Raw genomic sequence first — 18,207 nt, forward strand, 5'->3', positions numbered from 1 at the left:
TTCTCAGTGCAGAGGCGCCGGGGGACAGAAGCAGCATTGGACCCATGCTGCATCCACCTAGGTAAGTATAAATCTGCAGAAAAAAAAAATTCTTTACTTCACTTTTAAGTCAGGATTCCCGGTAGATTAATACAAACATTATTTAACCACTTACCGTCTGAGCCAATTTTTTACTTACATGTTAAAATCAGCATTTGTTTTCTGGAAAATGACTTAGAACCATGAAACATTATAAATTTTCTGAAAACAGAGACCTTGGGGAATAAAATGGTTGTTGCTGCATGGTATTTGTAAAGTCATTTATATACATTTTCAGGAAATTATACATTCAAATGCTTTTTAGTGCACACAAACACAATACAAGTCATTGTCCAAGCAGGCTTTGTAGCGGTCAGAAGATTTAAAATCCTTGCTCTTCTTCCCCTTCTTTCTGTAGGCTTCTAGGATGAAAAAGAGTGATTCTGATAGGTCAGTGCTAGCATATAACTACGGTACTTTAACCAGTCAGAATTGTTCTGATCAGTCCTAGAAGCCTTACAGAAAGAAGGGGGAAAAGAGTAGGGATTTCAAAAACCTGGACTGCTACATCTGCTGCATAGGCAGTGACAGCTCGTCGCCCATGGAGGTAGGTACAGCTGGGCCCGGGGAGGTGGGAAAGGTGTAGGGTATTAGTTCACCTTTTACATTTTTCTGATGGCTGGGTAGTCTTCCCCGCTGTCAGAATACAATAGCTCAAAGGGAGGATTTCCCCATTGACCACAAATATGTGGATGTTTTTTTTCTCCCATCAATTTACTGGTTGAATGAAAAAACTGAGCAATGTATGGGGTACCTAACACTTTTAACTGTATACAAGAAAATAAACAATATTTATTTATTTATTTCAGGTATTTATTTAGTGGTGACAATTTACACAATACTTTACATAATATACATTTACACCAGTGCCTGCCCTAGGGAGCTTACAATCAAAGGTCCCTCACATGCACAAATACCAGTTTAGGACCAGTTTAGACAGCAGCCAATTTACCTACCAGCATGTCTTTGGAGTGTGGGAGGAAACTCAGACAGGCACAGGGAGAACATGCAGATTTCAGGCAGGTAGTGCCCTAGTTGGGAATCCCCACCTCTCGTTCTGCCTGCACCACTGGGCACCTCTCTAATGCAGAGAAATTCCCAGCAGGTTTTTTTCAGAAATCAACACATTGAGGAGTGTCGATGTCCTATTTCCCCCACGTCGCTCATTGATTCCTTCTGCAAACCTTTACGTCACTACTTAGCCCTGTAGGGAGATACCAGCAAATGTTGTCATGTCTGCACTCAGTATATGAACCAAATCTTCAACAAAAAGAGCCGGTCTCTACCGTAGGTCAGGTTGCAATCGGTATATGATAATATCCTCTAGTCATGAACTCTGGACTCCAGATGTGGGTTTTTCTAAACAACATAACAAAAGGTAAGAGGGACATTAATACCAGACCAATCTTTAAAAATAGAATACGATAAGCCGGACCATATAGCATGTGTCAACGTGATTCGCTCACGTAAATTAGGAATAGTAAAAATATTGAATATCGTAGCTGTTCCTATCTACAGTTGAAAGGAAGACAAAGAAATTCCAGCTTTGTCTCCGAAACAAATTATATTAGAAAAAGAAACATTTTAAACATTTGTGATTTATTAATATTACACCTGCATCTAATTATTTATAATGTAGGCAGTATTAAATATGATTTAGCAGAACTTTATGCCTTTGACAGTCTGTATTACTCAGATCACTGTAAAGGAAAGATATGTTTTTTTTTTTAACAATCTTTACTTTTATGGTCTTTGAGCACTCTAGTTGGCTATCTTTTGGCCATCTTGGCTTGTGCTTTTGCTGTTGTGTGTGGTTCTTGGCCAAGCTTTTGATCTCCTACAATCCCAGTGAAGGGAGTAAGACATAAAACCTTTGTTTTTTACAACACAACTTCCAAAGAACCGGCTGCAGGGGAGAGGTCACAATCTTGCTTATAATCTATCTACACATGTTTCCATTACTGTACACTGCGTATGTGTGAAACTGGGCTTGTTTCTAAACCTTTTTTAGCGAGGGACTTAAATTGCTAGACTTGAGCTTAGCAATGGTATGAATATTAAAAAAAAAGCTACCAGACTACTGTTGATACTTTGTCTCTCATTTCTGTTGCAGCTAGTGATTTAAAAACAAAAGTTTTACTTTTTGCAGTATTTTCAGGTAATAGCTTCATGTAGCAGGTTGTGACTTATACTTCTCAGTTCTGGCAATTGCCACAGTGATAAATACTCTCTAGGTCTGCTAAAGAAGATTACCGGTATTTGTCAGTTGTTTTAGGCTAATTTTGACTGCTCTCTCTTACTTAGTAACAAATCAAAAGTTAACATTCTGTGAACATTCTGCTCCTGGGCACTACCATGGTACTATGGTAGCTTTGTGCATATTGTTTTTTTTTTTGTTTTTTTTTATGGTTTTATCTCTATTTAGTTATAAAAACATGAAATATTGCACATAGATTCTTCATATTTACCACTTCCAGCTAGAGTGTGTTGAATCTGCTTTCTGCTGCTGCAGTTGAGTACGTTACTATTATACTGTGAATAGCCTTTAATCTGATCTGCTTCAATTCAGGTCTGGCCACATGATATACACAAGCAATTAAGTCAGAACAAGAACATGTCACCCAATATCCCCCTATCTCATACTGCCTTGTAGGGAATTTGTTTTAGAGAGGCAATTAAGGTCGGGCAGTATGGGGCTTCCTTATTAGAGAGCTCTGTATGATCTGAAAACAGTGGGGTTGATTTATTAAGACTGGAGAGAGCAAGAGTCCAGCTCTGCTTAGAAACTAATCAGTTTCCAATTTTTTTTTTCAAAACGTAAGGCTCCTTTCACACTGAGGCGCTTCTAAACTGCCAGTAAAACACTGAGTGCTTTTGAAGAGCTTTTCAGGTGCTCTTTTTTAGCATGAAAGCGCTTGAAAAGTGCCTCAGTGTGAAAGGGGTCTAAAGGAGAAGTCCGGCATGAGCTCATTAGGCTGGGCTTCTCCTAAGTTTCACCGGAGTACAATTAGTTTTTCACTCGACCCGTTTTCAGCAGAGAGCGGTCTGAAGTCCGCTGTCTGCTGACGTCACTGAAACAGTCCATGCACCGTGTCATCATGACAATAAAGTTTGGATCCGCCAGGTGCCTGGACTGATAGCCATCTCAGCTTCTCAGCGAGCCGTTGAGATGGTCGCTTCCTGCCCCTCCACAGCTCAGCGCTCCAGTGAGCATGGAGGAGCAGAGAGGAGAGCTGCTGATTGACAGAACACTTCTCAGAACACATACAGTATGTACAGGCTAGTTCTAACAATGATTTGCAGCTGTATCTGTAGGAGATATTACCACAATGAATTATTGCTTGCACTTTTTATTTATCCCTAAGCTCCTAAAATTGCCATTGTTGCCCCATGCCCTTTCTCTTGAGCACCAGTAATGCACAGTAATGGATGGTACTTGCAAAGCATTGCAATCAAATGTATTTTCAAAGTCCCCCCCCCCCCCAAGGAATACATACAGTAGGTTTGTTGTGGTGCAGAGAACTTTAAAAAATGCACCACATTTTTTTTTAATTGCTGTGTGTGGCATTCTAAATTAATGGACTGCCTAATGCATAACCTGCATATGGTAATGCATACACTACATACAGTAAGAGTAATGTTTTAATTACTGTTTTATTACTGTATGTAGGAAAAAAAACATCAAATGTATCAAAATAAAATGTGATTGCAGTATTAATGTTACCAGTCTTTTGTAATTTAAAATAAATATATTTTGCAGCTGTCTGTGAAAATACCTGCCAAAATGGAGGACGGTGTATTGGACATAATCGATGTGCCTGTGTATATGGATTTACTGGACCTCAGTGTGAGAGAGGTAAGCTATGGCATGTCTGTTGTTGTTAAACAATAAAGTTTCTTGTGCTGGTATGAAATAATCCACTGATTTTAATAATAGGTTTATGAACACTTTGTTGCATGAAGTTGGGGAACTGCAGTATGTTCTCACTTTTGCTAGTTTTGATACAACTGCTGACATTTTGGGGTTGCTGTACTAAAGGCAAATACACTGTGCACTTTGCTAAGTGCAATTGCACTCTGCAAAAACAGTTGGTCCAGCTTAGTAAATGAGCAGAAGCTCTACTGACTTCCATAATCCAATTGTGCAAGCACATGATTGGGTTCTCTTTGCAAAGTGAAGCTTTACCTCATTTACTAAGCTCTGGAGCAACTGCACTTTGGAAAGTGCACAGTCTATTTGACTTTAGTAAATCAACCCTACTTTGTCTAATGTGGCGGTACTACAACAAAATTTATTTTTTCTTAACCCCCCTGACGGTATTCCCGAGTCTGACTCGGGGTGGATTTTTTATACCAAGAGCGGTATCCCCGAGTCAGACTCGGGACAGCGTCGCTGGATCCAGGAGGAGGTTTACTCACCTTCTCCTTCGGATCCAGCGTTGTCTCCCCGCTGTACGAGCGAGCCGTGTCTCGCTCGATGCATCACACCGCCGATCTCCGTGCCCTTCGAGCGTTGCGACGCACGGGCACGGAGATCGGCGCCAAATTCAAAAAGTGAAACAAACAGTATACATACAGTATAATGTAATCTTACAGATTACATTGCTGTATGTAAATATTTCACATCCCCGTTGTCCCTAGTGGTCTGCCCAGTGTCCTGCATGCAGTTTTATATAATAAAAACTGTTCTTTATGCCTGGAAACTGGAGATTGCCCATAGCAACCAAAACTGTCACTGTACATCAAAAATGATTTTAGACCAGCTAGAAAACAGCGATAATAAATTAGAATCACTCGCAGAATTGAGCGATAGCGATTTGTGGGGAGATCCGTCATCAAATACTGAAAAGTAATAACAGTGACAATTCTGCAACTGAGCAAATTTCAGTGTTTTTGATTTGATTACATTATTGAATAATTTTTATTATTGTTATATTATTATTTGGTTCCACGTATTTATAATTATTTATTATATTATAATTTATGATTTAATTTTTCAAACTTTATCATGCCCGGGATGTCTGCTAGACTCTGGTTTGGACAGATTTAAGTGAGTTATTCCTAAGAATTGCAGGACTACAATATAAAACGCCAAATTTTCATGCAAAATAATGGTACCGCTTTTAGCACCTAAAATCCGAAATAATCATACCGCCAGGGAGGTTAAAGGCCTGCCACATGTCATTGTATTTGGTATTTATTGTGCAATGGTAACCTACTACCTAAAAGCAGTTTCAGTTTAAAGTGGATGGTTTATACTGTATGTGTGCAGCAGAATGAAAACATTTTTCAGTAACACAAATATATAATAAAGGAAAAAAAAGGTTTTCTTTGTGACACATTTTTATGTTCGTTTTACTTTAACCCAACAAGTGTAGCTTTGAAGTTTCTCATTGTTGAATACTCTGTGGTTGAAAAAAAACATCACTTTATATAACTGTTAATATAATTATTATTGCAATATAATGGTAAAAGTATATTTGTATATTTTTTCTTACATTGCTAGTAGAAAAAGTAAGCATTTTTAAATGTTGCTGCAAGATAATAATTTATTTTCAGTGGCCTAAATGCTGATTGATACAATTTTTTATTATTGAGAATGAAAAAACAGTGATATCAATATCAAGATATCAAATATCTTCCCTATAACAATTGTGTGATACACTGCAAAAAAAATACTTCATCTGTCTATAGAGTGTATGTAAAAAGCAAGGAGTTGCAAAGGATTTCTACTTTACCGTAGGTTTACACCTATACACTACAGTCCAGTTAAAATGGTTTCCTATGGTACATGTTCACATCTATGCATTTTTCAGACAGCTTGTTTTTGGCAAGGGTCAGCGACTTTTTTCCCCACAACAGCATGCGTTTTGTGTATAATAAACTTTAATGGACCCACTCCAAAAATGTTGCATTTTTTTTCTCTACATAACACACTGAGGGTTATTTACAAAGGGCAAACCCATTTTGCACTATTACTGAATGTGCACTTTCAAGTGCAGTCGCTGTGGATCTGAGGGGGACATGCAAGGAAAATAAAAAACAGCATTTTAGCTTGCACATGATTGGATGATAAAATCAGCAGAGCTTCCCCTCATTACAGATCTTTCCCTCAGATCTACAGTGACTGCACTTCCAAGTGAAAAGTGGATTTGCCTTTCATAAATAACCCCCACTGCGTATAGCAGATTGTTAAGGAGCGGGCTGGGAAGCTGGCCACCATGACCTTAACAACTGATGAGTGATCAGCTGTCAGTGAGCTTCCCCGCTGACAGCTGAATGTAAAAACAAACATTGGCAGCAATTAAAAAATCATCAAAAAAATGGTGTCTCCCCCCCCCCAATCCATACCAGGCCCCTCAGGTTGGGTATGGATTTGAGGGAAACCCCCAGACATTTTTTTTATGGCATGGGGCCCCCCAAAATCCATACCAGACTCTTATCCGAGCATGCAGCCCTGCAGGTCAGGAAAGGGAGGGGAGGAGAAAGCAATCCCCCTCCTGAACCATACCAGGCCATATGTCCTCTACATGGGGAGTGCTTTGGGCAGGGGGGGCACCCAAAATCCCCTTGTCCCCCTGTTGATGGGGACAAGGGCCTCTTCCCCACAACCCTGGCCAGTGGTTGTTGCGGTCTGCAGGCAGGAGGCTTATCAGAATCTGGAAGCTTCCGTTAACAAGGGGGCCCACAGATCCCACCCCCCCTTATGTAAATGGGTAGTACCCCTAAAAAAGTGAATAAAGACATTACACACGTTTTGTCAAGTCTTTTATTAAAAAATAAAACAATATGTCCCCAGGTGTGGATCCATCGTCATTCCCGATGCCCGCCGCACCATCGGACCCAAAAAAAAGAAAAAAAGCCCCCTCGTACCAAAGTCTCCCGCTATTTGCCTGCTCTGCCTTGTGACAGTTCTTAAATAGTTAAGAGGTGGGGCCACCCGCCAAAATGCATAAAAAAATGTTCAAATAAGCACCTGAAAACCGCATCAACCGCAACCACATAGATGTGAAACTAGAGTTAGACAAAGTTTGGTAATGCTTTATTGGTTCTTTATGGTTTCTAATGGCGCGTACACACGATCAAACAATCCGGTGGAAAAGTCCGGCAAACTCAAGTCCGCCAAACAATCCCCCCGTGTGTAGCCTCCGGCATACTTTTTTGACCCGAAAGTACGGCGGACTTAGAATGCCGCGTTGCACTCCAATCTTCCCGCCGGACTCGCATTTTGGCGGACAATCCGGCCGTGTGTATGCCAGTCCGCCGTACTTTTGAAATGAGCGGACTTTTCCCGCCCGGAGAAAAGTCCGCTCATTTTGAGCGGGTCTCCAGGTAGGCGGGGCCCGCGAAGGAGACGTCGCTGGCCCCGCCGCCTGGTATGGACTTAAAGGGGAACCCCAACACCGAAAAAAATCGGCGTGGGGGGGTCCCCCCAAGTCCACAACAGACCCTTGTCCGAGCACGCTACCCGGCCGGCCAGGAAAGGGGGGGCGAGCGAGCGCCCCCCCCCCCTCCTGAGCCGTACCAGGCCGCGCTGCGCTGCCACTTATATAGGGACAAGGGGCGGTGTCACATGGGTTTATGTCACATGGGTTGATGTCACATGGCGACAGTCCCAGCATCCTCCGGGACTGTGACATCGTAAGGGGCGGGGTCACCATGTGACACCAACCCATGTGACATAAACCTATGTGACACCGCCCCTTGTCCCTATATAAGTGGCAGCACAGCGTGTCCCTGGCATTGCGGCCGGAGAGATCGTCGAGTCAACATCTCCAGAAGAAGAAGAAGAAGAAGAAGAACGGAAGGCGGCGGCGACAGAAGACCGGGCCACCGCCTGTAAAAGAGCTAGAAGAAGGCGCGGTGGCCCGGCAGAAGAACCGAAGAGGGGGACAACAAGACCCCCGAAGTCGGAAGAAGAGGCCGGCGGCGAGGAAGAGACTAAGTACGTCGGACATACCGCTACGTGTGTACACGGCTTTAGTTACTATTAAAGTGTGCATTGAAATTACATTTTCCTGAAATACTACACGAAAACAATTTTGTATGGCAGACAGACTGGCTGTTTTACTTGAATGAGATTTTTATTTTTAACAAAACGCTGGAATGAAAAAAGCAGGCATTTCTTTCTCATCCAACAACAACTGAATAATATTTGTTTATCATACCAGCAATGAAGAAGTCCATTTTGTGACTTTGCATTTTGATTTCACTGAAAGATGCAACAACATTATTCTTAATCAGGGATATGCAATTAGCGGACCTCCAGCTGTTGCAAAACTACAAGTCCCATCATGCTTTTGCCTTTGGGAATTATGCTTGTGGCTGTCAGAGTCTTGCAATGCCTCATGGTACTTGCATTTTCCTGTTCTATATTGATCACTATGCTCTCATACTTGTCCATAGAATAGCTAAATACAATTTAATGCATATTTGTTGATGAGCAGCAGCATGAAGATATGAGTGTTATGGCCCATCAGTTGTCTCTTTGCACGGAAAGGGAGCTAGGAGCTTTATGTTTTTGTTTGTTTTTATTTAAACAAGTTTACAAAGTACAAAATGTATAGTACAAAGTTTCAGATGGATGAAGTCATTAAACTTTTTGAGGAACCTAAAGAGTTTTTACAGACAGGGTAGACATAAACCGTGTATACTATATCAGTGTAGTATAATAAAATGTGTAACCAAACCATATATACCTCTGTATATTTACAGAGCTACAACTTTCAACTAATAAAATATTAAAACAAACTCTGATGTAAGAGAAAAATAGAAAAGTAAAGAGAGGGAGGTAAGAAGGTAAGAAAAAAGGGAAGGCGGAGAAGGGAAAGGGAAGAGAGTAGGGAAGGTCTCCGATGTAGGAGCTTTAAACGAAATCAGCATCTGAGAAATCATTAGAATACACATAGAATCCACATTCAAGGAGCAGACATAATATATTTTTAATATTTTTATTAAAAAGCAAACCAACAAGCCCATATCTTATTGAAAATGTGGGTTGAGATGTAAGATTCATGCGTAGGCTCTTCTATTAGATAGATATGATCAGTTGCTTGAAACCAATGTTTTATGGTAGGAATAGACTTCTGTTTCCAATAAATTGGGATGAGGGATTTAGCTACTTTTAATAGGTCAGGGATGATGGAACGTTCCTATCAGCCTGTAAGTTCCCTTGTACAGTGAGAGAAAAATGCCCATGATTTGTCTTGAATGTCACTGCCTTGTACGATAGAATTTCATAGCAAAATAGAGATCCAGTAAGGGCCTATATGCAGAAAATGCAACCAGATGTGGGCATGCGTGGCAACCGAACCACAACCTCTCTTGCAGCAATTTGAAACTTCGAGGAACATTCTGTGAAGTTTAGCAGGGGATAATAACTTGTAATTCACTTCCACCATCTTCGATGAATTGGAGGAGACATGGGACAACTGCAGAGTCTTAAGAATTTGGTCCTCTGCGAGGGTATCTCACAGCTCTTGTTCCCAGGAGGTTAGATAGTGAGGGTAAGAAAAGGAATATACATTTAAAAGAGCAAGGTAAAATTAGGAAACACTGTTGCTCAGAAGGGAAGAGGATGAGAGAACATTTTCGATGGGGTTAAGTTCTTTCAGGCACTGTAGAGGCTTAGGTAGTGAATGTATGAATTGGGATAGTTGTCTGTAATGCCATCCATATAAGGTGGGTGCCGCATTGATCCGATACTGCATCTGTCCCCAGCCTCTTCTAAGACTGAGAACTAACCAATCAAGGACCACTGATTGCTTAAAACTCAGTTTTCATTTCTTGAGGCCCTAACAAGCCAGGACAGTACAAATACCCCCCTCCCCCCCCCAAATGACCCCTTTTTTGGAAATGAGACATTGCAAGGTATTTAACCCCCCCTGACAGTCTTCCCGAGTCTGGCTCAGGGTGGAATTTTTGTACCATTAGCGGTAACCCCGAGCCAGACTCGGGACTGCATCGCTGGATCCAGGAGGAGGTTTACTTACCTTCTCCCTCGGATTCAGCGTTGTCTCCCCGCTGTACGAGCGAGCCGTGTCTCGCTCGATCTATCACGGAGCCGATCTCGGTTCCCTGCGAGCATTGCAACGCACGGGGACGGAGATCGGCGCCAAATTCAAAAAGTGAAACACACAGTATACATACAGTATAATGTAATCTTACAGATTACATTGCTGTATGTAAATATTTCACATCCCCTTTGTCCCTAGTGGTCTGTCCAGTGTCCTGCATGCAGTTTTATATTATAAAAACTGTTCTTTATGCCTGGAAACTGGAGATTGTCCATAGCAACTAAAACTATCCCTTTACATCAAAAATGATTTTAGGCCAGCTAGAAAACAGCGACAATAAATTAGAATCACTCGCAGAATTGAGCGACAGCGATTTGTGGGGAAATCCGTCATCAAATATTGAAAAGTAATGACAGTAACAATTCTGCAACTGAGCAAATTTCAGTGTTTTTGATTTGATTACATTATTGAATAATTTTTATTATTGTTATATTATTATTTGGTACAATTATTTATAGTTATTTATTATATTATAATTTATGATTTCATTTTTCAAACTTTATTATACCCGGGATGTCTGCTAGACTCTGGTTTGGACAGATTTAAGAGAGTTATTCCTAAGAATTACAGGACTACAATATAAAACGCCAAATTTTCATGCAAAATAATTGTACCGCTTTTAGCACCTAAATTCCGAAATAATCGTACCACCAGGGAGGTTAATAGGACACATAGTGAGTTTTTTTAAGTTGTTATTCTTTCCCAAAATTCTTTGCAAAATTAGGATTTTTTAATTTATTTTTTCACAAAATTGTTATATTTGCAGGTTATTTCTCACACACATATGCATACCACAAAAGACACCCCAAAACACATTCTGCTACTCCTCCAGATTATGATGATACCACATGTGTGAGACTTTTACATAGCCTGGCTACATACAGAGTCCCAACATGCAGGGAGCACCATCAGGTGTTCTAGGGACATAAATTATACATTTAATTTCCTGACAACCTATCACACTTTTGAAGGCCCTGGAGCAACAGAACAATGGAAATACCCACAAAATGACCCAATTTTGCAAATCAAACACCCCAACGTATATTCTATGAGGCATAGTGAGTCTTTTGAACATGTTTTTTTTCCACATGTTCTTGGAAAATGTGGAAAGAAAAGGAAAAATACATTTTCTATGCATTTTTTACGGCACTGATGGCGATGATGAGGATCCACAGATAGGGTGGCACTGACGATCACTTACTGATGGGATCTATTGGGCACTTTAGTGGCACTGTAGAGCAAAAATGTGGCACTGTTGGGCAATCTAAAGCACAGACGTGGCACTGATGGGGAATTGCTGGGTGCTAAAGTGGCACTGATGGGGCATTGGTAGACACTGACGTGGCTCTAATTGGACACATATGTGCACTGATGGGGCATTGTAGAGCCCTGATGGGGCACAGATGTGGCACTGCTGGGTACTGATGTGACACTGCTGGATACTGATATGGCACTGCTGGGCACAGATGTGGCACTGTTGGGTACTGATGTGGCACAGATGTGGCATTGTTGGGTACTGATGTGGCACTGTTGGGTATTTATGTGGCACAGATATAGCATTGTTGGGTACTGATGGGGCACTGCTGAGGCACATATGGGCCACAGATCTGGTACAGATGGGCACTTCTGGACACTTGCAATTTGGAGAAAAAAACTCACACAGCCTCATGGTGCAGCTTCTCCCTCCACTGCTCACATGATCGGTGTGAGCAGTGGAGAGAACTGGACATGACGCTGGTTTGTTGACAGTGATCACTCCATCATTGGAGAAAGAGATCACGTGGTAAGGAGCTGCTCTCTTTGGCCCTTTACCGCGATCCATGACCGTGAGCACATTTTGGGGAGGATGTCATAGTACACCCTCCCAGAGTTATCAAGCCACGCTGTAGCCGCCATTCGGCTATGGCCCGGTTATTAAGTGGTTAAGACAGACTGGGTGATTCTTGGATTAGTTCTGTTCCTCACATACAGTGTTTAGTGATTAAAGAATGTAACAGGGAGAAAAAGTCTGGACGGGCCACATAACGTATCATTTGAAGGTAGAACAATACTCGGGCAAAGTATTAATTTTAATTACATTGATCCTTCCTAACCATGAGTGAGATAACAAGGTCCACCTTTATAAGTCATGTTTAATCACGTTCAACAGAAGCATGTAATTGGTTAGATAGCTTGGGAGTGAGGAGGATTCTTAAGTATTTTAATGATTTTTTTTTTTAGTCAAGTAAAAGGTGAAGGACAGTTTGCGTTGTCAGCCCTCTAAAAGAGGTTGTAAAGGCAAAAGTTTTTTTTATCTTAATGCATTCTATGCATTAAGATAAAAAAACCTTCTGTGTGCAGCAGCTCTCCAGCAATGTACATGAGTGCTTTGACCATCCAAGACCCTTCTCCTAAATAGCTGAGATACAGCAGCTGCGCCATTGGCTCCCACTGCTGTCAATCAAAGTCAGTCAGACAATCAGGAAAGAGAGGGTGCAGGGCCAGTTCGGGGGGCTCTGTATCTGAATGGATACAGGGAGCTGTTACTCAGCTTTGGTGCCCCCATAGCAAGCTGCTTGCTGTGGGGGCACTCAACAGGAGGGAGGGGCCAGGAGAGCTGAAGAGGGACCTGAGAAGAGGAGGATCCAGGCGGCTCTGTGCAAAACCATTGCACAGTGGAGGTAAGTATAACATGTTTGTTATTTTTAGAGAAAAAAGACAGAGACTTTACAATCACCTTAAGGATCTCAGATTTATTTAGATTTGAAAGTTCCCCCAAAGGAGGGGAAGGGCAACATCAAATTTAGGGAGGGTGATTAAGGGATGTTGGATGTAAATTAAAATATCTTCTGCATCTACTGAATACCTGCGTTATAAATCTTTTCACTCGAATGCCATGTATGTTCGGGTTATGGTGGATGGTGAAACGGAAATCTTCAAGCGAGGGGGAAAACAAAATTGGGGAAAGGAGTCAGCCTTGTCGGGTCCCATTGTGTAAGTTAAAGAGATCGTTTAGAGTACCAATAATGTGCATTTGGGCAGAAGGGGAGAGGGTGTGAAGAGCATTATGTTGTGCCTCCCTGCCTGGTATGAAGCTGGTGTGTTCAAGCAATACTCATTTTTGGAGAAAGGGGAGCAATGTATTGGCAAATACTTTAGAGCATAGTTTTGCATCAAGATTCAGTAAGGTGATCAGCCTGTAACTGCCACAAGTGGTGGGATTTTTCCCAGGTATGGGAAGGATGGTAATGAGGGCATGAAGGGTTTTAGGTCTGAAGTGCTCATCCTTAAAGATAGAGTTTGCATATACTTTGAGATGTGGTATTAGAGTGTCTTAAAATGTACAGTAGTAGGTGACAGTAAAGCAGTCAGGGCCTGGGGTTTTAACTTTAGCCATTGATTTTAGCACAGATTTAAATTTGGTGATATCAAGTTCTAGGATCTGTAGTGTTTCTTCGGGCAGTGAAGAAAGATGGGCTTGGGATTAATTACAAAGAGGAAGAGAAAGAATGTGAAGTTGAACTGTTATATTGAGTGGTTTGAAATGGTAGTAGCCTATTGATTCCTTTCGTAATAGGTCTAAATGATGGTCAACATCTCTGGGGTGTAGCATTCTCCATACATCCATTAATTGACTATTGTGGAGACAACTACAGAGAAACACAAGGTGATTATGTGAAATAGAGGAAAATACTGTGGATGTATCTTGTGTAGGGTCTATGGCTATATTAAAATCCCCCATCAACACAATAAGGCCATGGGAGAATCCAGCTAACTTGGTTTGGGAGATAAAATTATTCTGATTCTGAGTAGGAGCTGAAGATGAAGTTGGAAAGTTGAAAAGAGACTTTTCTATGAAACCTATGGGGACACCTTTGGCTTTGTTGGTGTCAGATAAGCTATAGTACCACACTGGATAGAAGAAGGAATTAAGTTTGGTGTTGGTAGTATGTGTTAGATGAGTTTCCTATATAAAAGCCACTTCACAGGAAAGACGTTTCAGTTTTCAAAACTGTTTAGCTTGCAAGTGAAGTTACACTTTGCAAGGGTATTTTCCCCAGAAATTAGTGAATGTGGTCAAATAAAATTTTGCAAAGAATACACAATCAAGTCCAAGAAGGATAAAAAAAACGGCATTTTGCTGTCATTAGAGCTTCACCTCATTCTTTAAACATTGTGGCATATTCCCTTGCAAAGTGAGCAGTCTAATTGCTTTTGATAAATCAACCCCAAAGACTCCAAATCTACAATGTATATTGCTAATACTGTTGTTGTTCATGTTTCTATCCACAAGAGAATGCCTATGCCATATGGTAATTGGCTGCAGGCGTTGATGGAACAAATAGTTTAGGAAACTGATGTAACATAAGCCAGAGCTATTTTCCAGCTTCCAATATACTCCCAAAGGCAAAGTAGGTTTCAGACCAATGTCTTGGAGTATAATACAAAAAGCTATAAGAAGGGAAATCAAAAAGAAGGGGTCCATAATTTATCATGGCAGGCATTGCCATCAATTGCTCCCCCAAAGTACCACATCTGTGAAAAAATACTACCTACTAGACTTTGCTTTAAATCACTTATTTCTACAAAGTGTGTTACTCTTGTCCAATGCCCATATGTTGTGCTTTTTAAGAGAGATACCTATTATGCCGCACACACAAGATCAGACTATCTGGCAGACTTAGCCCGGTGGACAAACCACCAGACTTTGCAGCGGAGGTCCGCCGGACTTTCCAAACAAGCGGACCTGCTCAGACACGACCAGACTTTTCTGGCCTACTAGGTCCGGCGGACAATCTGCCAGACTATGGCAGGAGTCCGCCAGACTTTTGAAATGAACGGAATTGCCCACACACGGAGAAAAGCCGCAGGGCCCCCCTTCCCCAAAGAACCCCCCCCATGTTGAGGGCACACGGCCTGGTACGGCTCAGGAGGGGGGGGGCGCTCGCTTGTCCGGCGGACAATTTTGAGTCAAACCTTCTTTCTAAGTCCACTGGACTTTTGGAAAGTCCGCCCTAGTCTGATCGTGTGTATGGCCCTCCAATATTTTAAAAGCATATAGGATTATATACTGTTTTATATGAAAATATTTATTACAGTAACTGTGTTTATATTGCAGTTCACTGTTTGTCTTTAATAATAAATGTATTTCCCAGTCTTCTGTTCATACCCCATTCCAAAACTGCCTCAGACAGGGTCCTTTGTAACCTATGTTATCTTTTTTAATCAAGCAGTTTTTCACATAAAAGTTCTTCCATTTCCCATCAATTTCTACTTAGCATAACTCTGTTCTCAACTCCTCTCCTGGATTGTGAAATTGTGTAATCTACAGCTATTTAACAGAGACATTTTTCCTAATTTTGAACACATGTAATTCCCCTTCAGAAGGCCTCTTCTGTGTAGCTGTATGATAAATCCTGACTAGTTGTTCAGCTATCTGAAGTCCTCCCAGACTAATTTCCGGGCTGGAGACAGAAGGCTGAGCAGTAACTAATGACTAGCCAGATTACAGAAGCTTGCAGTCATACTTCTGTGTAATGTGAAAACAGGCTATGATTTTCAACTTATTAATGCTTTCAATGGCCCACATAATCACTGTTTGTAAAAAATGTCAAAGCACTTGCAAAGGTCAAAAGTTAATTTGACTAAAAACCACAGGTAAGCAAATCAACATATCTTAATCTCAAAGGAATATTTCCTCCAGGATATGAAACGTTATAAATCCCCCATTTATCATGTCCTAGTTGTATACGTTTAATTTTATTATTTATTGTATGTTGGAATATAGAGCCGTTATGGCAATTGTTATATTTTATTTCTGAACCTTATGTCAAATTTTTAGGAAAAAATTGTTGTCAGTGATTGCTTTTATGCAGCATGTATATGAGTCAGTAATCTCAATTCTAATGATGAGTAGTGATTGGCCAGATCATCAATTCTGTCCCATTGTGCTTATGTTTAATATTTGAATAGGCCCCTATAATTACACACACCTCTTTATCCTAAAATATTTATGCTACAACACACTAGCTGCTTCCATAGCTATCTGAAAAAGGGATGTGCAATATCCTATATCCTTCCTATACATGCAACTTCTTTTTCTTGCTGGAAGTTTGTGCCACATTGTGAATATTCATTCTGTTTTCTTTGAATGCTTAGTGCATAAAGCAAAGCCCATATCTGAGTGATCATCTCTGACTAGCTTCTTTGTGCACTGCAACCCTAACTGGTTCCCAGCAAAAACATTTTCCCTTCATTGTAAGCAGCCATGGCTCCCAGGACTACACCTTGAAAAAACTCTTGAAATTTGAAAAATACAAAAAACATGGATGGTAGTCTACACTGTAAAACATACCACTGCATCAGATTGGCTTTTCTTTAGATTATGAAACCAGTAAATGCCTACTTGGCCTAAAATGAAATAGGTGTAAAGATTTGCACACAAGGACAAAATAGAAGAGACTAAACCCGCAAACGTATCCTCATGCTTTACAGACTTTCCTAAATGTCCATAGATGTTCTTTTTGACTAAAATTATGGCTCACTACTCTATGTTAGTGGTTATTCAAGTACACTTGTTACATAATAGTAGAGCAGCCAAAGACCAAAGGAAGGGTATGTAAACAGAGTTTACTGAGAGAATACATTGTGTATTTTCTACTCCTGCTCTGCAGTGTTAAGGCCACAGTCAACTCTGATCTGGATGCAGCAGCAGGGAGGCTCTGGTCTTGTATGCACAGGCCTACCCCACTGGAAACTCTGCAATCCAGATACTGCTGGTGTAAGGTGCTCTACAGTGATTGGGACTTGCAAGAGCTGCATGCTCTTCTTCTCACCAGTGGCACACATACCGGCCACAACATTGGAAATGGAGGTGTGGTTCTTCTAAGCCGAGGAGGGGGGAAAGAGCTTGAATTTATATTCCCTGGGCATGTCCAGAAGACTGGGGAATAATGGGAGCTCAGAAGAATGTGGGAGCCAATGGGATTGTGGGGAATGGAGTTAAATAATCCTGCACTTGTCACTGAGAAAGGCAAGTAAAGGGGCACACTACACTCCACCCCACTTGCAGCCAAAGGCAAGTTCACATACCATGCAAAGTCTCCTTGTGCACTCTGTGAATTTCTCAATGTTAGAACTCTGGGACCATCTCAGGGACTAATGAATTTTAGGCCCATCTTCAAGAAGACGAGATCACTCTTTTTCATGTATAGGTATGCCTATAGACAGTCGGATAGAGGGCCTCACAATGGGAACAAGGACCTGAGCTGGATGACCATCAGGCTTTGTGGTATCATTAGAGTCTGTATCTTCTCCTGTAGCCACCATCAAACCTCCAACGTTTAAGACACCTGTCACTCATGAACTTGAGCAGGTTCTCACTAGCGCCCCACTGCCTGACTCCTAAAGGTCAAGCGCTTTAGATCTAATGGCTTCCCAAACAATTTCTGACAGTCTCTGCATCTTCAAGGCAGCGTTTGATTTTTCCATGAGGGAATGTTCTCCCTTTGTCTCATAGGGTATTCTTGCTCACACCTCTATAAAGATAATTCTGCCTGGGGCTGGGTCATTCCTTCTGTCAACTTATTGATGGCCATCTAGATACAAGTTGTACAATCTTTAAAGACCCCAAGAGTTTTTCCAAACCAGTGCATTCTGCTCAGAGAATTCTATGGCTGCCTCTAGTGGAATATCAAATTTTGGTGACTTCTGTCTTTCTCGTTAAATTAACTGTTCCTTTAAGGATCTATCTGTGTCACCCCAGCCAAGCCATCCTGCACAGCCCCTTTCCCTTAGATATCCACTGCTATAACTTACACTTTCAGTATATATTTTGGGAGGGAGATCTCCTAACATTATTTCCCGGCAGTACACTGCTTCCAGGTGGCTAACTATCTTATCTCAGAAGTAATTTTCTATTAACCTCCTCAACCCAGTCTCCAGCTTTCTGCCTGGGTGGAATCCCATATAATTGGATCAGGCCCTGCAATCCTATAATCCAGTCATGCAAGTCCTGGTCTGGCCCTGCATGCTTGGGTAGCTGTTGCAGCAGGAATCCAGACAGAAACAAGGG

The 18,207-nt window shown here is 41.4% G+C and overlaps 1 protein-coding gene across 1 annotated transcript in view; it reads left to right on the forward strand.

Moving 5' to 3' along the window:
* The window catches only part of FBN2 (fibrillin 2), a 298,207-nt gene that overhangs the window by 48,401 nt on the left and 231,599 nt on the right, over positions 1–18,207 (forward strand). The window contains exon 5 of the mRNA XM_077462139.1: positions 3,839–3,934. Within this exon, the coding sequence (XP_077318265.1) occupies positions 3,839–3,934 (96 nt within the window). The remainder of the gene's footprint in view (positions 1–3,838; positions 3,935–18,207) is intronic.

Source organism: Lithobates pipiens, unplaced genomic scaffold, assembly GCF_037356315.1.
Source record: "Lithobates pipiens isolate NorthernLeopardFrog02 unplaced genomic scaffold, aLitPip1_a1.2 Scaffold_3, whole genome shotgun sequence".
In the NCBI taxonomy this organism is placed as follows: Eukaryota; Metazoa; Chordata; class Amphibia; order Anura; family Ranidae; genus Lithobates; species Lithobates pipiens.